The sequence below is a fragment of the Chelonia mydas genome, chromosome 1 (assembly GCF_015237465.2).
Source record: "Chelonia mydas isolate rCheMyd1 chromosome 1, rCheMyd1.pri.v2, whole genome shotgun sequence".
NCBI classification, from domain to species: Eukaryota; Metazoa; Chordata; order Testudines; family Cheloniidae; genus Chelonia; species Chelonia mydas.
The window spans coordinates 217188200-217209047 of record NC_057849.1 but is presented as its reverse complement, the minus strand read 5'-3'; the positions used below and the strand labels follow the sequence as shown (position 1 = coordinate 217209047).

Here is a 20848-nt window from a genome sequence, read left to right as displayed (position 1 = left end):
CCCAAGACTTATTTTCATGCTTTTCCACTGAATGTAGTTGGCATCAGAGATCTGGTGTAATAAGGCATGACAGTGCCAATATAGACAGATATGATCTATATGTGGTAGAAGACGTCAAAGGAGAAAAAAAATAAAGAGGAGGTGGAACAGTGAAAACATATACGCAAGCAGTGAAGTGCAGCCAGATGTGGGAGGCGGAAATACCCAAAATGGATAGGTTAAAATAAAGGCTACAAAAAGCCTGTGGGAAAGGATAGTGGGTTATCTAACAGGAATGTACAGGAAGATGAAGCAGGTTATCAGAGAGCATCAAAATTAAAAAGAAGGTGTAGTAATGGGGGATATTAAATACTGAGGTTTGTTTAAAAAGTGCCTAAAAACAATGTCAAAAGGTATTTTTAGACTTGGAACAGTTTTAATCCCAAAAGCAAGGAGGGGCAATGGAGTCTTGGATCTGATATTAGCCCACAAAGTAACAGAGATGAAGGTGTGAGGAAATTTTGGGGACAGCCACCACAAATTAAGATGCCAATCCAACAAACAGATCCACTTGGGCATAGCCCTATCGAAGTCAAGAGGGAAATCTCGGGGGGGGGGGGGTGTGTGAATCACACTGCAGGATTGGGACCAAATTATAAAGATGGGATATAGAAACAGCATCATTAGGACGCAGATTTTCATGAACAAAATATTTTTGAAATGAAGGATATTGTAGGCATTGTAAAAGCGGCTAACACGCCAGCTGGAAAGTGGAGCGAGAAAAGAGGGGAGAACTTAACACTACTCTTCTACCACCACTCACACAAAATACCGAGAGTTTTAGAAGTGGCTGAAGGACAGGTATGTGAACGAACTGGGACACAAGAGAATTATAAAGGGAGTGGTAAAAGGGTTAATAGAAAGGAAAGGAGGTGTGTGCAGCAAAAAAAAAAAAAAAAAAAAAAAGTAGACAAAGTAAAGGAGGCAAAAGGAAAGAATGCTTGTGATGGGAGGTGGCAAGAGAAACAAAGTTCTGAGTTGGGCCCTTTGGTTCTGGTAGGCTAATTTCAACAATGCTTATACAAAACAAGGGAGAAATGTTATTCTCCCTATAGGGTTGGTCTAAACGCAGTTTGTACATTCATTTAACTGCCCTGGTTTAGAAACAGCTTTAATGAAGTCAGTGCAACCGCCACACCCCCAGCATGGACACCTTCACATCAGTTTGAATGTCTTATCTTAAGTTGGCTTGTAATTAAACTAAACTGATTTAAGACACCCATTGAGTGTTTGAAAAAAGTGTCCACATTAGGGATTGCCCTGATTTAACTAAATCTGTTTCTAAATAGTGCACAAGTTGCGTGTAGATGTTCAAATCATTTCTACAGAAACTTTTCTTACTAATGGGACAACATACAAGGAGAAGCAATGAGAGATATTTCCTCCTGAAGTCCCTGGTTAAATAAAGCATTTAAGAATATGCTTAATTTTAAGTGTAGGAGTAGTCCCACTGACTTTAGTGGAATTACTCATTTGCCTAAAGTTAAGCACATATTTAAGTGCTTTGCTGGATCACAACAATAGTGACTAGAATCAACTATTTTAAAGACAATTGTTTTCTGAAAATATTTCAATACTCCTTCAAATATTGTAAGGTGGGTTGTTTTTTATTTGCAAAACGAATCTTAGGCACAGACTGGTTAAGTGACTTTCCCCAAAGTTACATGGCGAGTCAGTGGCAAAGCTGGGAATAGAAACCAGATGTCCTGACACCCAGACCCATGCCTTAGCCACAAGAACACCCCTCCTCTCTTATTCAAGGCAAGTTGTGTTTAGTTTCAAATTTATGCTCTGAATTTAGAACTAGAAAAATAGGTATCTATAAAGCACAGTCTGCTTTAAAAAACAAAAAACAATACAAATCCCCATAACAGCACTCACCAGGCAAAATATTTGATTGGTTTCGTTCAATATTCTTGGACTTATCTTCATTTCCACCATTTCTATTTACGGAATCTGTATGTAATGTAACCATTAAATATATTGTATATAAGCTATTTATTATATTAGCCTTGGTAAACTGACATTAAATATTTTCACTCATCACATTGTAAGAATTTAGAAGCTGATCCAAAGCCCTCTGAAATTAATGGGAATCTTTTTATGGACTTTAGTAGGCTTTGGATCAGGTCCTAAATGCAAAATCATCTCTTTGACTTAGCTTTCACACAGCAGTCCTTTATTTAGGCATACTCTGAAAACCAAATGCACCCAAAATATAATAGAAACAGAATGCTATGAACAGACTTGGAAGGAAGAAAGATTGTTATATCACTGTACTTGCAAGGCACTCAGATACTATCGTGTTGGGGCCATATAAATATATAGTCACTTTAAGCCAGTGGTTCTCAACCCACAGCCCACTTGTGGCTGAATCAGCACACATCTGAGGCCCATGTAACATCCTCAGGGCCATACAGGTAGTATGCATACTGTGTGGATGTGGCCCACATAACACATATGCAGCTCTATGTGGCCCACTATGGTAAACAGAAGAGCAGTGGTTCTCAACCTTTCTTAAAACTGCCCTCTCCCCGCTTTGTCTCCTAATTTTCATTTATTTTTATGGTCTTAATTCTCTAAAGTCACATCAGAATCTTAAAGATAAGAGGAGAGCAGTAACTTGATTTTTTTTAATTTGCAAACAGGAACATAAATGTTTATGGAAGCCCATTAACATATAACCAATAATTTACCATTTCTTTTATACAAAAAGAATTTAAAGGGAGTGTAAAAATAAGAAAACAACATAATGATTTACTACATGAAATGAGTTACTTCTTTGTATCAAGGAAAATTATGGAGATGTTCACATAAAACCGGAAGTAAAGAAAATACTGAAAACTACTTTCATAAGACTGTCTATTACAAAATGCTGGTTCCTAAAGGAAAATAGTTTCTCTATATACTTTTGTGAGCCTACTCACGTTACTGACTCACTTAAACCACATAAGTACTTCTTTGCAAGAAAACAAAAGTATGAGTACTGCCTCAACAGCATGTGGTTGAAGACTTCCTGCCATTTTGTGCAATCTCTTAGCCACTTGTAAATACAAGGTAGGGTGGTGAATGATGCACTTCCCCTGGTCCTCATGTTAGTCAGGATATTCTCTTCTTTACTACCCAGTGGTTGTGAGGGAAAAAATCGTAACTCCCTCCACATGATTAAAATTTCTAAATCTTTGGATAGAAAATAAAAAAATAAATCAGACTAAAATTTGTCCATTATTATGCCAGGCTTAAATTGGAGAGAGGGAGAAGGTACAGCAAGCCAGAATCTCTCTCAAGCTGCCACTTTGTGCACCAGAATCTCAAGATTTTTTTTAATTAAGTCTTTTTCTGTTAACTGATGCCACGTTATGTGCCCAAGTTTACAGATAGACTGGAACAATAGCTCTAAAAGGGGTGAACTTCCCCATTCATTATACAGGGCATTAACTCAGTTGCTGGTGTATTTTAAGTATAACTAACATCTCATATTGGCCTCATGAAAGTGGAGATACTGCCACTTGACTGGAGGGGAGAAAAATAAGATGGATCCAAGACATCCAGGAGAACCTATGGGTGTATTTGACCACCACTGAGAGGTAAACAAGCCCAGAGGACTATTCGGATTATCTGCTCAATCTATCATGAGTGGCCTCTCAAGCAGGCAGCTTCTTTTGTGGGAGGACATTGGAAGAGTACCTCTATCTTTTTTCCTTTAAAAACGTGACTCCGGCTATACAGAATTAGTGAAAGTATCATAACAATTAGCTTTACTTATAGTATTTTCTTTTAGGGCTTGAGCCTATCTTCTGACAGGACACACAATGCTGTTAAAATCGTTACAGGATACACATGCACGAGTGTAGAAGGTTAGGATATATGGCAATGTGCACTATATTAAAGTGCACATTTGAACCCTTGATATCTGCTCATCAGTAGCTTGGAAAGAGATAATACTAATGTTGCTCTACGCATTAACAGAGGGACTGGTAAAAGTTATAAAATTGTGCCAGGTAGATTTCTCAACACCAGGACCAATGCGTCGCAAGTTAATTCAGTGCCAGATAGAGTAAACAATATCAAAGACGACAATTACTCTTTGCTTACTACATAACAGATCCTGTCTTTTGGAGATCTCTGAAGATTTAAGAAGAGAAAGGATCTAACAGATGAATGTTTCTGCCTACATATGAACCTTTAAGAAAACAAAGTAAAAAGAGAGCTAGCTGAATTACTGCTACGAAGCAAAGTAAACGTAACTTATATTGGAGATCACAGAAGCCCCTAATGTTTCTGTCTTCCCTGAGCTCTCTAGCTTACTTTTATTGCAAATTTTGTATGTTAGTTTCAGACAATCATAGTTTGGCAGACCCTTTATGCTTCAAGAGACAGAAGTGATCTAATAAACTATTGTGTACTTATATATATCACTCATCCCCCGCACCAATCCCAAGGTGTTTTATGGAGGTACATCCCTGTTCTACCCATAGGGAAACTGAGGTACAGAGAGGTTAAGTGACTTGCCCTTACAGACATACACACACAAAGCATTTAGTCACAGGGATGTTCTATTTCAAGAAAAATAATTTTGATTGCCACTGACCATGCTGTCTTTTTGACTTACTGCTGCGTTGTGCTCTAGCATAAAGTACAACCTGCTGCACAATTTCAAGCTGCTCTTGAGTCCCAGGAAAATGGAAATCTGTGCATTCTTGGCAAACTGTTGCAAAATCTAAAAGAAAGTAAGTTTAAAACACAAATTGCAGCTTTTGTCTGTGAATATTATATAATTTTGTGCTAGAACTCTAGCAAGCTAGTGAGAATAGCAAATGTATCTACTGCGCTCCACTTTAAATTCAAACAATTTACAAGAGAGCTAGAACATTTTTTAAATAAATAGATTTAAAAAGGAAAATCTTCAAAGACTGATATACATACCAAGTAACCCTAAAAGTCCATGCCTGAACCAAACAAATACTGTGTGCATAAATTTTTTTTCTGTTATTTTGTAAGACATACATTTGAATGCTGTAATCTCTTTTGTTGGTACCTACGATAAATATTTTAGTGAAATGTGTCAGAGTGTTAGTTACCAACAACTGGAACGACTACTAGTGTAAAAAGTTATGTGCTGCAGAGAAAATTAATAAATAGATACATTTTTCACACAGCATATCTAGAAAGCCAGAATTAGAACCCTAGTTCTTCAACACCAGAAACACAGACTTTACAACTATAGAAGAGTGCCCCAGCTGGTAGCAGATTCCTTATCCTCTCTGTGAACAACAGAACAACATTATGAATCTCTCTAGATCAAAGTTCAATTCTGGTACAAAATTAATTACTATTAGTATTTCAGAGGTGCATAAAGGCTCCAACCAAGATCAAGGCCCCACTTTGCTAGGTTCTATACACACACAAAGACCTCTGTCTTTCAAAACCACTCACACATCTTTAACTTTACTCACACATGTTTCAGTGGGACTACTTGTTTCAATGGGACTACTCATATGAGCAAAGATAAGGCTTTCGAAATCTTTGCAGGGCACAACAAAACTATCCATGTGAAGCATGTGTATAAAATATCTGCAACACTGGAGCTACATAAGCAAAGCTATCAAAGTAAGTTCTAAGACCTTCTTTCTTGTACAGCACTGAGCACACTGTCAGCCCTGAACAAATAATATGGCCCTGATCCATGCTGTGCACCTATGGAGCCCCATTATCTTCATTGTGGCTCTACAGTCCACTTGTAGGTTTATGTTGCAGGATCGGGGCCTAAGAATTTTCCTCCAGTCCCTCTCTAAATAAAAGTCACTGGGTTCAGGTTTTTATTTGTTATTAAAAACAAACTGAATGGGAAAATATCTTCAAAATTTGTAGAGTGCACATGGTGCTTTTGCTATTATTCACTAAACAAGGAAGCTAATGATTGAAAAGTCAGGTAGTAAGCATTTTTATATACACCTCGTTGACCTCCACGGCATGTGACCAGGTTAATCTTTTAAGAGGGCTTTTGGGAAAGAGAATGTTTCTTAAGAAGTAGTTTTTAGGCAGAAGACATTTTCCCCCCTTAGCTCTAATTAGTTGCTGCTGTATATGACAGAAATTGCTGCCTTTTTAAATCTTTGTTTATTAGGACTTCTAAATAATTGTCAAGGACATCTAGGGATTAGGACTAGCAGCTTTTTGTCTGTTTTGATAAACTGAAATAAGTAAAAAAATAAAAATAATTATTGAGAGTATGAAACATACTTTTAGGAACCGAAGCAACCGAGAAATAGTAGTATTGGCAATTATATCATGCTGTAGTTTCTTCTGCTACGCTGTTTTTATTCTCTTGGAATGCTTTACTTCTCACTGGAAGTATTTTTTAAGGAAAGGATATGACAGGATGTCAGGGACAGGAGACCCAACCAGTAACAGTGGCTCTGGCCAAAACAAACATTTGAAATGTAAACATTTTTGTACTGAATTTCAGGAGGAAGCTGGGAGAGGTCTGTAATGCGGTTCAGAGAAAGCCGATGTGGCCAAGATTGGAACAGGGGCAAATAAAATGTCAGTTGCCTTGCCCACAGTGGATAACCATTTATACAAGTCTAGCTATTTAAAAGGGGTGCTCTCACAACTGCTACCAGTTCCGTTTTCTGGAGTAGAAAGAGCATACAACTTTCATTGACTTCCATTCAAATTTGCAGTGCTCAACACTTGTGAAACTCATGCCTATTCATTTTAGATGCCTAAATATGGATTTTAAAGCCTAGTTTTAGGCACCCAACTGTGAAAACCTTGATCCTTTGTAAAGATATAGGCAGTGCAGCACATAATTATTATTAATTATTATTATTAAGCAAGTTCCAGAGTGGGCAAGTGAGAGAGGGATCCAGACACTTCAAGACTATTTTAGTAGTTATGTTAGGACAGAGATAAGATGAAGCAAATTCAGCTACAAGGTTTGAGATCTATCAGATAGAGAGAGAAATGGAGGACTTGTGGTAAAATCAAGTTTTACAGGAATTGCTTCTTTCTGAGAAGGGATGGGGAGCAAGAGTAAAGATTGCAAGGGTAACTTTGGTGTTCACTTCCACAATGCACTGAATGAGATGACCTACCTCTTTTGATGCCACTGTATGAACTGATTCGGTTGTCTACCAATAAAACCAGACCACAAAGAGAAGTTGAATAGAGTGACAATGCAGTCTGAAGTCTGTGAAGCTTTACTCCACTTCGGTGATTGCGTTTGTGTTTACAGAAGTCCAGTATATCAGCTCTCAATAATCTCAAATTATGCATGGTTTTCAACTGGGCTCCTGTATAGAAAGCAAACGCAAAGAGCGCTGAATACAAACAACTTCATACATATTACTAAATAACGAACTAGAGTACTCATTGCTATCAACCCTTTAATGCTCAAATATGCATTGTGTACGTGTGTGACCAAGACTTAGAATGGAGATACACAACAAATAATCAAATGAGGGTAATGAGCGAGGTTTTTTCTTTAGTATCTATAAAGGTGTCAAGATTTTATACTACCGATAGTAGCAATTTACAAGACTAAAGGGTCTGATAAGACAATGTGTGTATGATAGAGGAAGGTAAATCTAGGCCTCTAAACAAGTCCCATCCTCCACCACGAGACAGAAGATGAAATATGTAGGTTGTCAGCACATGTCAAATATTAAAAAAATACAACTGCATAAACAAATTACAACTGTTCATTTTAAATATTTAATTTTTGGAAATTCTTTTGGGGAGTTTAATCCAACTCTCAACTTTTGTTGTTGACTTTAACAGAAGCTGAATCAGGCTCTAGGTAAAAAAAAACAACATTTTAACTGTATCATGAAATTTTCCCTAGAAAGAGTTTTTCAGTTAGCTACTTACAACAGATCAAGATGCCTTATTCTAGGTATTATTTTAATACTTTGTCACTTATTCCCAGTTCTAAGTATGAACAACACATCATTCTGTATAATCATACTTCAGCTTAATGGCTTCTTGAGAATTCAGTGCTCAGTTATCTATGGGATCATGTTACTATACTTACCCAAATGAATAGTAAAACTTTCTTCTAACTGTCTCTGCTCTTCATAAATTCTTCCATTTCCTTCTACAGATTCTCTCAGCTGACTGGGTTGAACCTTAATTTCCTCACTGAAATCCATAAAAAAAATTTAAAAGCTCTAGTACGTTTCCCATTAATGTTCTTCTTTTCAAAGGCAGGATTTTGTTTTGTTTTGTGCTAGGGACATACACACTTTGCCCAACCGATCAGTGGAAGCCAAAAGGCTGCATATAATTTGCATGAAACAGAGCAGATGGCTGCAGCCTTATAATTAAAATACAGTGGTATGGCCCAGAGAGATTACAGCTCCCAGCTCTATCCTAAGATAAGCAGAAGTCACAGATTCCACTATAAGGAGGGGAGATTTAAGATAAAAAAAAATATTGAATTTCTCCTCTTAACCTAGCTGTTGAGAGCATCCAGTAAATAATTCTGCAGTTACTGGATTTTATAAAAATCCATTTGTGGATGTTTTAAAATGGGATATCAAAGTAATCTGAGCTTAAAATTAGACCTATTTTTAAATTGTTACAATCTGGTAGGAAAGCTTTTAAACACTCCTTTAAAAAAGAAAAAAAAAATCCACCGTTTGCTTATAATGAATGATATGAAAGTCTCAATTTCTTTTGTGTTACACTAAGATCACAAAGCTCCCCTTGCTGGATTCCCCGGCAGAAGACAAACGCTGTTTCCATAAAACACTGTTGTCAACATGCTTAGTGCAGTTCATGCACAAATAAATAAAGCATGTTTATTTCTGCAACATTAGAAGATTAAGACATAAACGTCACAAGAAGGAAAAATAAAAAAGTAATGAGTATCAAGTTGAACAATAGTGTATTATTTTTAAAAACAGATTTAATTTTTATTCTCTCCATTGTGTAAATAGCATCTTCCAAATCAATTAAAGTTAATCATTAACAACTTTTCAGTCTCCTCTCACAACTGGGTGCGGCTGAAACAGTAAGAGACAGCATGCTGTGTTAGGGCACCTGGGAAGTTCTATCTGTTTCTGCATAATTAAAGTTTTAATTACAAAAATTAAGACTCCAACTTTTGTAAGTGTTAGTAAAGATCTCAATCCTGTGAACTCTTATGAGTAGTTCTATTAAACTCAACAGGACTACTCCATCCACAAAGATTTGCAGAACTGGAGCCTCAATTGGTATAGCTCCATTTTTGGGTACCACCTGACTTGAGACCTTGAGCATGATTTTCAGATGTGCTAAGGACCTACAGCTCTTGGTACTCTGAAAATCATAAACAAGGGTCAGAAACTCAACTAGTATAAACTGAACACTCTGGAGCTACACCAGCTTACACCCAATAAAAAACTGAACCAAAATGGCTCAAGTTGAGCACACAAAACTGGAACCTCAGAATTATGAATGCTTCTTAAAAACTGTTTCTAGCCCTTATGGTTGTGAGTTGTGAAGAAAACCTTCATATGGCAGGATGCTTTTTCTTACTGAATCTGCAAATAGGAGAATCAGTTTCAGTCTTTAGGTCCTATCACCTTACACAACTGTAAATTGGGAGAAACTGATTGTAGTAGGGTCCTAAGTTCCCTCTAAGCTGCACGGGCCGCGCAGCTGCCTATTAAGCTCTGCACCGGGGTTCAGGGCCCCAGCGCGGAGAGGCGACCCTCCCTCATCCCGGCCCGGCCCGCCAGAGCTGCAGGAGAGAGGAGCCCCTCCCTCGGCCCAGTCCAGCCCCACTGGAGCTGTCGCAGCCGGGGAGAGGCGCCTCTCCCTGGGCACCGAGCTGCTGTGGAGAGAGAGGGCTGGGGGGAGTCCTCTCTCCCCACTGTAGCCCCTGGGCAGCCTACACCCCTCATCCCCAGGTCTACCCCAGAGCCTTCACCCCTAGCCAGAGCCCTCACCCCCTGCACCCTACCCTCTGCCCCAGACCTGTGCCTCTTCCCGCACCCCAAACCCCTCATCCCCGGCCCCACCCCAGAGCCTTCACCCCCAGCCAGAGCCCTCACCCGTGCACCCTACCCTTGGCCCCAGCCCTGAGCTCCCCCCGCACACCCTGAACCCCTCATCCCCATCCTCACCCCAACCAGAGCCCTAACCCCCCCCACACCCCAATCCTCTGCCCCAACCCTGAGCCCCCTCCCACATTCTGAACCCCTCGGCCCCACCCCCACCACACAAATTTTGTTATGTGCACCAATATGAAGGTGTCGTGTCACACATCACCTCCATATTGGTGCACATAACAAAATTCATTCCACATGTGGACGTAAAAAATTAAGAGGAAACACTGGTACGGTCCTCGGTGAGCTGGGTGATCTAGAAGTTATCAACCAGTCAGCCAGAGGAGGGAGGGTAGTGGTAGGGGAGCCCAGGTCTGGCCACTCTACTGGACTCTGACCTAGGGCTCTAGGAAGGTGATCAGCATTGAACCCTGGGAGGAGTGTGGACCCTCTTTGTTACCTTCCCTGGGTCACTTCCTACAACAACACTCTCCGCTTCTGGTTCAAAATAGGAAAAAGAAACAATAAAAAGGACACCAAACTGTCAGACCCAAGCAGGGCTCAGCATGTAGTCCTGGTGTTTCAGGGAGACGGCTCTAGCCCCTTTTCCAGGAGCCTGCACAATAGGTCTGCACTCCTTCTGCAGCCTACCCCCTTCTGAGCTGGGTTGCTCTCAACCCTCTCCAGTTGCAGCAGGCTCCGCAGGGTTGGAGGGGTGGGGCTATCTGGGCCCAATATTATCCTTTAACCTCTTCCATGCCAATGTATGGTTTGTATATCCCATCACACTCCTCTAAGTTTCTAGTTTTATTGGTGTAAAAATCAATGTGGGAGGCAAGTCAGGCCCAATATTTCTGAACAGCATGAACTGCCTGTTCACGTCAGTGAGCTGTTAACTATGAAGGCCAATTATCATATTCTGTGATGGTTTAGATGTCAACTTGGTTAGTTTTAAACTGACAGTGTAATCAGAAACATTCTAGGACGGGGGGGGTGGGGGACAGGACACGACATGACTTGACTAGAGGACCTGTCAAGGTTCCTTCCTCACTCTGAACTCTAGGGTACAGATGTGGGGACCTGTCAGAAAAACCCCCTAAGCTTATTTTTACCAGCTTAGGTTAAAACTTCCCCAAAGTACAAACTATTTTACCTTTTGTCCCTAGACTTTATTGCTGCCACCACCAAGCGTCTAACAAAATATAACAGGGAAAGAGCCCGCTTGGAAACGTCTTTCCCCACAAAATCCCCCCAAGCCCTATACCCCCTTTCCTGGGAAGCCTTGATAAAAATCCTCACCAATTTGCATAGGTGAACACAGACCCAAACCCTTGGATCTTAAGAACAATGAAAAAGCAATCAGGTTCAATTAAAATTCTTCTTTTAAGAAGAAAAAGTAAAAGAATCACCTCTGTAAAATCAGGATGGTAAATACCTTACAGGGTAATCAGATTCAAAACATAGAGAATCCCTCTAGGCAAAACCTTAAGTTACAAAAAGACACAAAAACCGGAATATACATTCCATTCAGCACAACTTATTTTACCAGCCATTTAAACAAAACAGAACCTTACGCATATCTAACTAGATGGCTTATTAGCCCTTTACAGGAATTCTGACCTGCATTCCTGCTCTGGTCCCCGCAAAAGCAACACACAGACCGAGAGAACCCCTTTGCTCCCCCCCCCCCTCCAGCTTTGAAAGTATCTTGTCTCCTCATTGTTCATTTTGGTCAGGTGCCAGCGAGGTTATCTTTAGCTTCTTAACCCTTTACAGGTCAAAGGGTTTTTTCCTCTGGCCAGGAGGGATTTAAAGGTGGTTAGCCTTCCCTTTAGATTTATGACAGCACCGCTACTGATTTTTACTGTATGACCCTTGCTCACTACCTTGGAGAGCAGCTCAGCTTTGCTTTACAGTTATATACTCCTGAGTATGTATTCTAGAAATGACCTGACAACTGAAAAGTACTCCCAAACACACTTTAAATATGTATTGCAATATTCTCCATGTCAATTTATAATCCTTAGAACACTGAGCTATACTGAAAGTATTCTGGTTTTCATTATCTCCCCTCTTTCTTTCCACTCCAGTGGAAGCAGTCTCCATCCTCACTTCTCCTTTCTCCTCCAGAGAACATGAGATGCTGCAGTGTCACCTCACTAAATACCAACTGCTGCTCCCGCCCCCCCCAGTCATCTTCTCCCAAGCAGGTCAACAGCTTCGTGTTCCAAACCTGCCTCCTCTTATTGCTGGCCATGCCAATTGGCATACTTGTACAAGTACTTGTGGACTCCATACTGGTTCCTTCCCACCCCTAACCTATCCCTGCAACTATACTCTCCCTTCCGGTACCTGGCCTGAGGGAGTAGTTAGGAACCTGCAGCAGCACACTGCACACTAGCGTAGGAGGCAGTTCCCACAAGATGGCGAGCAAGAATGTGCCTCTAGTACACACCCTAGCCTGCAGTCAGAAAACCTTTCTTCAGCCTAAGCACACCAGCAGTCACAAAAAACTAGGATTTTTTCCAGTTGCCAGGTAACATTCACCCAAGAATGAGCTAATTTCCTTTAGACTACATTCAGTAAAATCCTGTACTATGAATTAAGTGTTTATAAACCCTGCACATTCTGTGATACCGCAAACCATTCATAAATGACCTCAGAATGCATTCTGGAACATTATATTAGAAGTATACATTTTAAATAGTAAGGTAAAGTAGGAAGACACAACTTAAAGACATAATTTAGGCCCATGCAAAATGTTATATATTTTCTCTCTTCTATAAAAGAACATGTGATGGTTCTATTTTCAATGGCTCTCAGCCTTTCCGTAAATTTTTTCAATTTAAATGACTATTATGAGAGAACAACTAGTAAAAAGTGAGTCCTGTAAACTACTGTAGTTGAACAGAAAGAATATTTAGAGAGAACTTTACAGCAGAGATAAATACCTGATTGAGCTGTTGTTGGGATTTTTTAGATCTTGATGAAGTTTTATCACCCATTCTTGATACTCCTGTTTTTGGATGGCGGTGGACTGTTTTAGTTCACTGGTCCATTTATTCTCCAAAACCTAAAAGTAGACATCATTCCAACCAATTCATTTTTTTTTAAGACAACTCTTTGCATGATTTATTCCAATTCACTGAACTTAATTTACCTGTTGGGATTCAAAATGCTGAGCAGCCAATGCATTTACATCTTGATCTGTTAGTGATTTTCCTAGTTCTTGCATCACCTTATCCATTTCTGCTCCTTGTCTAAAACAGAAGCCAATCATTTAGACCAGTGCCTAATTACATTAAGTAAACTTTCTGGATGTCTCTGCCAATGTTGAAAGCTTAGCTACTTATCGCTGTCAATTACATCACCAACATTTTCATTCTCAAGGTAGTTTTAAATATAAATTAAACTTGAAGGCAAAAAATCAGAAATCCAGAGCCAAACCCACCCAACTTATCCACATAAGTAGTGCAAAGGACTTCACTGGGTATATCTGTGTAAAGCAAGCAGATTTTTACGCAACTTTTTATCCAGTGTTAACAAACCATGTATAGGAAGGTTTGTTAGCACTAGATAAATGCTATTGATTGACTCCTTCTAAGAGTGAACTTTTTACACACAGTTTGTGGATCAACACCAACTATTTTAAAAAAAGGTCAATTTCCACATGTGCAGTAGCAACTTTTCAAATCTCAGCATATCAGGATGATGTCATTGTTTTGTTTGTTGAAAATAGTTTAAGTACAGTTTATTTTAATCTTTTTCCTTTTAAAAAAATTAAAGCAGGTGAAGTGTGTTAAATTAAGCAACCTGGATACCAAAATTCTTTTAACAGAAACAGAGCAGGACAAGCTTCTCTCAATTCTGAGTTGGAGTGAATATCTGTTGTGTTGAAAGGATAGTTTAATTTCTGAACCCATTCAGTCATGTGAGACTATCAGCTGGTAGTGTTTCTGTGATGTGGATACCTAACCATCAGAAACTGGACTGAGATTGCCAAATCACTTTATATTGGACTAACTTCCAGTGTGAGCTACATTCAAAGAAAGTTTCAGTATCACATAACCACCAATCATCTGAGCTAGCTCAGCTAAACTCTCTTTCCTTTCCTTAATCCTCTTATGTCACTTGCCTCATGGTTTCTTTTGCAGGCACACTTTTCTCCAGGGAAAGATCAGCTCAACACAGCACAGAACTGGGAGCAATACCTGGCACAAAACATCAATATAAAACCTAGGGACTGGGTTTTCAAATCAAGTCATTTGTAAATAGACTATATAACACCTACATGCAATTGGTGTAACTTCAATAGCCCCTCACATATGAAGATTCATGGTCATGCAAAGTACATGAAAATAAATTCCACTGAAGTCAATACACAGTTATACCATAGCAAAGCTCTGCAAGATAGAATGTGGAGCTATTTCCATGTGCTCTTTTTTCTGCGTATCCATACACGTGATTCACTGAGAAAATAATTCATTAGTAGTCAGAGCCTTATACTATACCCATATTGTAGCAATTTAATGTCTCCATAACTGGCATGAATAAAGTAACTTCATACTGTGAGAAAAAACTAAATATGTATCCATGCATTCTGTAATGTGGGTATAATATCAGAAGGTTGATGTTTTGAGAAATTTACCTTCACTTGCTACTCAACAAGCTATGTAATTGGGTCACTTTGGTGTTAATACAATGAAGCCTCACAACTGTCCCTTTTTATCTAATATTTTATATTGTTATATATTTTTCTGTGTATTAATGTTTCAGCTTAAGCTTTTATTTCTGCTCTAAAAAGGAAAGCATTGCATATTCTTTCCCTAGTGGATAAAGAGGATTTTTGCAGCTTTTCAACCATCTACCAGTTATCTAGAATCCAATGTTCCAATAATATGTATTATAATAAGCTATAATCATTGGCTGGAGTGGAGGTTTTCTCTCCCTCTTTTGGTGTGAGGAAGTTGTTGGTCTGCATTTCTTAAGGCATGTTAAAAGGTACTGGAGCTTTTGTATAGGGGCCTTTTTGTGTTTTCTAGAATCTAAATAAATATATATTGCATTGTCTATATAATACATTCCCTTTAAAAATACAACAAGAACATAAAGATGGCCATATTGGGTCAGACCAATGGTTCACCTAGCCCAGTATCCCGTCTTCCAACAGTGGTCAGTGTCAGATACTTCAGAGGGAATGAACAGAACAGAGAACTCTTCTCAGTCTGCTTTGGATTTAACTATCCTGAGTACTGTATATACTTGTTCATAAGCCGAATTTTTTTTTAGTAAAAAAGGGAAACATCAGAGAGGGGGGTTGGCTTATGAACGGTATAGAGAGGGAGAGGTGGGACACAGCCCCTCCCCACAACAGAGGGAGCAAGGAGAGGCAGCAGAGCCAGAAGGGAAGAGGCGGGGCCGGAGTCTGTCCGCTTCTGGCCACGCTGCTCTTGCCCCAGCATCCGAAGTAGCTGCAGCTCTGGGGATGGCAGGCTGTAGCCATGCCGCTCGGCCCCGCCCCCCACAGCAGGCTGTGGCCACGCCGCCCAGCCCGCCGGAGCACGCTGCGGCCATGCTGCCTGGCCCAGCCCGCTGGAACATGCTGTGGCTGTGCCACCTGGTCTGGCCCGCCGGAGCAGCTCCGGCCAGACCAGAAACATCCTCCCCAGATAAGGTGGGAAGGGATGGGCTGGGGAGAGTGTGGGGGTCCCGGGCTAGGGGTGGGGCCACGTGGGGGGGTGGTCACAGGGGTTACTCCCCTGACCCCCAGCTTCTCCCCCCACAAAAAATTTCCCCACCAGTTGCTATCCCGGCCTGTCAGGGTAAGCCGCTGGCGTGCCGGGACACTTTGTTTACTTAGGTTTACCTCCATGCCTGCGGACGCTTGAAGTCTGATGGCCCGGGAGCCAAAGTTTGCCAACCCCTGAATTATAGGGTCAGCTTATGAACGGGTCATAAAAATTTTCCATTTTTACGTATCCATCTTGGGGGGGGGTCAGCTAATAAACGAACCAGCTTATGATCGAGTATATATGGTAATTTTGTATTATCTTCAAAGGTTGCTACCTGCTTGTTTATCCCTTTTTCCAGATCATTTATAAATATGTTGAACATATAAATATCTGTCCCAGTACAGATTCCTGGGGGACACCACTATTATTTATCCCTCTCCACTGTGAAAACTGACCATTTGTTCCCACCCTTTCTTTCCTGTCTTTTAACCAGTTACTGATCCATGAGAGGACCTTCCCTCGTATCCCATGACTGCTTACTTTTCTTAAGAGCCTTTGGTGATGGACCTTCTCAAAGGCTTTCTGAAAGTCCAAGTACACTATATCCACTGGATCACCCTTGCCGAGCCCCTCAAAGAATTCTAATACATTGGTGAGGCAAGATTTCCCTTTACAAAAGCCATGCTGACTCTTCCCCAACATATAACGTTCATCTCTGTGTCTGATAATTCTGTTCTTTACTATATTTTACTTTCAACTAATTTCCCTGGTACTGTAGACTTATGGGCTGTAATTACCAGGATCACCTCTGGAGCCTTTTTAAAAAATTGGCATCACATCAGCTATTCTCCAGTCCTCTGGTGTAGAAGCTGATTTAACAATAGGTTACATACCAGTTAGTAGTTCTGCAATTTCATATTAGGAGTTCCTTCACATCTCTTGGGTCAATACCATCTGGTTCCGGTGACTGACTACTATTTAATTTATCAATTTGTTCCAAAACCTCCACTAGTGACACCTCAATATTGGACAGTTCCTCAGGTTTGTCATCTAAAAAGAATGGCTCAGGTGTGGGAATCTCCCTCACATCCTCTGCAGTGAAGACCAATGCAAAGAATTCATTTAGCTTCTCAGCAATGGCCTTGTCTTCCTTAAGTGCTCCTTTAGCACCTTGATCATCCGGTGGCCCCACTGATTGTTTGGCAGGCTTCCTAATTCTGATGTACTTAAAAAAAATTATATATACCACAATGTATGTGGAACTTGAACATAATGTGATTCAGATTACCTTAGCTTTTACATTTTCTAGCTTTTGATTAGACTCAAAGTTGAAACAAATATTACATGGAGTCACATTTTTATATTTTAACTGACCTGTACTCTTTTTAAAGAAGGAAAAAGAAAGCTAAAATAAGCCTTATATTGCTAACTGTTCATTTGCAGAGCTTGTAACAGAGTCATATAGAAAACATCGGGTTTAATGAGACATTTTAAAAATACCTTTCTCGTAATTTTTTCAGTTCCACATCTCTTTCACTTATTAATTCTGAGATACTAACAAAATAATTGTGTTCCAGGTTTAACAGAGTTTCAGAAGCTGGAGAATGTATCAGATCATGGTACACATCTGCAAAATCTTCATCCCAGCTGGGTTCTTCAGGTCTTGCATGTTCTAATGTTGTCTAGAAAGTAATAAAGTCAAATATTTTAAAGAATGCTATGGACATTTTTAAACACACAGAACCAAAGTCATTTAAAATGACAGAGTTAATTTTTGTGCCAATGTACACTGTTCAAAATTTAAAAAATTTTCCTTTTCTAATTTGGCTTCTCTCCCCCATCTACTTTTATCTTTGAAATTTTCTTTTTCTCATCCATTTCCCCATTCCATCTTCTGTTTTCCTTTCATTTCTATCACAAACATTCTCTCCTCCAGCACATTAGGGTGGAAATAACAGAACAGGGACTGCTCAACCTCCAAATGTGGATGAACTGATAACCCTACATAACATTCTCTACCTGAAACGGAGTTTGAATAAAAATGATTTATTATCTCCTACCTGTGAGAACACTTAAAAAAAATCAGTTAAATCATTTCCAATTGGATCTCTTCAACAAAAATTCTTACTGATCAATGTAAATAAGGGGCCAACATATCAGCATCAATAGGAAATGTCTTAGGCAAAGTACAAGGATAAAGTCTGCCCCCATTTACACAGACTTCAATGGGAGTTGCTGCCCTTTATTTAAAGGGCAGCATTTTACCCTGAGGGCTCATTTCTGCAAATTCTTACTGAAGTAGTCCTTTCATGGATAGTTCCACGGACATCATTAAGAACTTGCAGAATGAGCCCTCAGATTTTACCTGAATAGCCAAATTATCACCATGTGGGGTGATCAGTAAAACTGAATTTCAATGTAATTTCTAATGCTGCCTACATACATTTTGAAAGACTTCACACGTAGCAAAGCTTTGGAAATTCATATTTCAGAAAATTTGTTAGTCTCTAAGGTGCCACAAGTACTCCTTTTCTTTTTGTGTCTCACCTCTGAATAAGCTTTAGCCCAAGCATTTGCCAGCTGGTGCATATCCACTTCTCCTGATTTCACAGCTTCCAGGGCCGCCTCTGCTTCTTTATCATAATCCTTTATGGATTCTCCTTCTATGAACTGACTAAGAGATTGCTTTAAGTCTATTGTAATAAGAAAAGAATGTGTTATCAGAGTTTACTATGAATAGTTAAAATAAAAGGAAATTTCTAACAGCTGCATGAACATGTACTTTAAAACTGCTAACTTTACTTGACCACACTCCTTCCTCATATATTAATATGCAGTCAAACCATAAAAACAGCTAAATATTATTAAAAATTCCTTTTAAAATCCTTTTAGAAATAATACTCTTTTGCTTAGTCTGTCACAGCACATTAACACACACAAAGAAAAGGAGTACTTGTGGCACCTTAGAGACTAACAAATTTATTTGAACATAAGCTTTTGTGAGCTACAGCTCACTTCATCGAGCTGTAGCTCACGAAAGCTTATGCTCAAATAAATTTGTTCGTCTCTAAGGTGCCACAAGTACTCCTTTTCTTTTTGCGGATACAGACTAACACGGCTGCTACTCTGAAACCTGTCATTAATACATATGACACTGATCATTTACAAACCCAATTCTCACCATTTTCTATGAAGGATGGTAAATTGTGCAGGAGCATTAGACGTCCATGCAAATGACTGGCATTTTCTTGCACAGGAAATTTGATAGGCACTGTAAGCACTAAGTGCTGATTTCCAGCATTGAAGTTATACAAAAACTCTCTTTCTCTAGTGTACGTTTTTCCTTTATTGGCCTTCATCTTCTTTTGTTGGTTTTCTGCATAATAAGCAAAACAGCATGTTGTATCGTTTATATATTCACATATTCCAAATGTGAACAAAAAGAAACACAAAACGTGATTCTGGCAATAATTAAAATATTCAGGGAAGTGGACATAATAGCCAATTGTTTTTTAAATTAATTTTTTTAAAAAATACATTGAGGGCAGGTCTACACTATAGCCTGCGTTGATATAACTTACATTGCTCAGGGGTGTGAAAAAGCCCCCCAGTGAGCGACGTAGCTTCTGCTTCTCGCCAAGGTGGAGTAATTATACCAACTGGAGAGCGCTCTCCCATCAGCATAGTGTATCTTCACCAGATGCGCTACAGCTGATGTAGTGCCATAGTGTAGACTTGCTCTAAGACTCCTAAAAATCACAATTAGGTACTTAAATAAGTTGCTTGATTTTCAAAAGTGCTGGGCACCTGGAAGCTTCCACTGATTTTAATGACTAAATATGGATTTAGCACCCATTTCTGAAAAACTTGGCTTAGGCCCCCAAACTCAAGCATGCTATGGGGTAGTGCACATTGCCATAATTAGTCTTGCTGAAGTCAAACACTGCGACCAATAGTATGCATTTGTATGTTCAGGCCCAAAGAGAGCATACATGTTAATTAGGTTTTCACTTCCTCTTAATGCAGATATATTAAAACAGGGAGGGAATATTCGGGGGTAAGTGTAAATTTTAGAATAAAAAATGTTGTTTTGAGGGGTTTACACAAAAGTAATAGAACAATTTTAACAAGACCTAAGTTACAAAACCTAAAATGAATGTTTGCATGAATTTAAAAACACCACAGCTTAGAAGTCTGTTTGTATTTAAACGGTCCCTGGCAAAGTTTGCAACTCAAACCTTACAGCATTGTACTAGTCCAAGAGAACAGAAAGTGAAACTAGCTAGTTTATTTTCATCATCCAAACTTGGTGAAGTGCAAAAGGTAAACACTTTTTATAACCACATACATTAATGAAACAGTGTGAAGGGGACGACAATGTCCCCGGTGCTTATGTGAGCAGAGGGGACCTGGAGCAGATAGAACTTCTCTGGCTGCATTAAAAGAGGCTTGTCACCCGCACGGCACCATCCCACTATCCGTGGGAAGCTGGACCCTGGGATTTTTGAGGGTCGGGGTAAGATAGGGTGGAGAAAAGCTCTCTAGGGCACCACTGCACAAATGAAGGAAGGAGCTGATGATGTCTGAGGTTTCAGCCTCCTCTGACACACGGCTCCCTAGGTTAAATTGGGGATCAGACTCAATGACCACAACGCTCCTTCCCCGACCGGCAGCGCTGGGAAGGCTGAATTAGAGCCACGGGTTTCTGTCCCCCCGGGCCAGCACGACCCACGCGTGAGAGCCCCAAGCCCGGCGCTGCCCGCACTCGGGGCGTGGGGCGCGCGGCTCGGGCCGTTGGGGCTCGGGGATGAGGCGGCCCCGGCGCCGGGCAGAGCCTCCGCCCGCAGGCCCCGCGGAAACACCCGACGCTGCCGGCTCCTTACCCCGCCCGCTGTTTCAGCCACTCGCGCCAGGCCCCGCTAGGAGGGGGCGGGGGAGCCCGGTCGCGGGCCTGGCCCCGCGCCGGCAACCGAGCCGAGCCGAGCCGGGCCGGCGATGCTGGGCTCCCTGCCCAGGGCGGCGCTAGTGACGGGGGGGAGG

General features: G+C 40.3%; 1 protein-coding gene across 7 annotated transcripts in view; it reads right to left on the bottom strand.

Moving 5' to 3' along the window:
- C1H12orf4 (chromosome 1 C12orf4 homolog) overlaps positions 1-20848 on the bottom strand; it is a 32435-nt gene that overhangs the window by 11439 nt on the left and 148 nt on the right. Inside the window, exons 1-10 of one of the 7 annotated variants that reach the window (XM_037913382.2) lie at positions 20692-20847; positions 18990-19184; positions 18356-18501; positions 17309-17490; positions 13237-13336; positions 13028-13149; positions 8078-8184; positions 7140-7337; positions 4631-4759; positions 1921-1995 (exon numbers count right to left, since the gene is read on the bottom strand). In XM_037913382.2, the coding sequence (XP_037769310.1) occupies positions 1921-1995; positions 4631-4759; positions 7140-7337; positions 8078-8184; positions 13028-13149; positions 13237-13336; positions 17309-17490; positions 18356-18501; positions 18990-19167 (1237 nt within the window). In that variant the 5' untranslated portion in view covers positions 19168-19184; positions 20692-20847. Of the gene's footprint in view, positions 1-1920; positions 1996-4630; positions 4760-7139; positions 7338-8077; positions 8185-13027; positions 13150-13236; positions 13337-14211; positions 14291-17308; positions 17491-18355; positions 18502-18989; positions 19185-19374; positions 19558-20475; positions 20606-20691; position 20848 lie in introns of those variants that run through there. The other 6 variants (XM_043527373.1, XM_043527280.1, XM_043527404.1 and 3 more) reach the window with 6 other exon arrangements.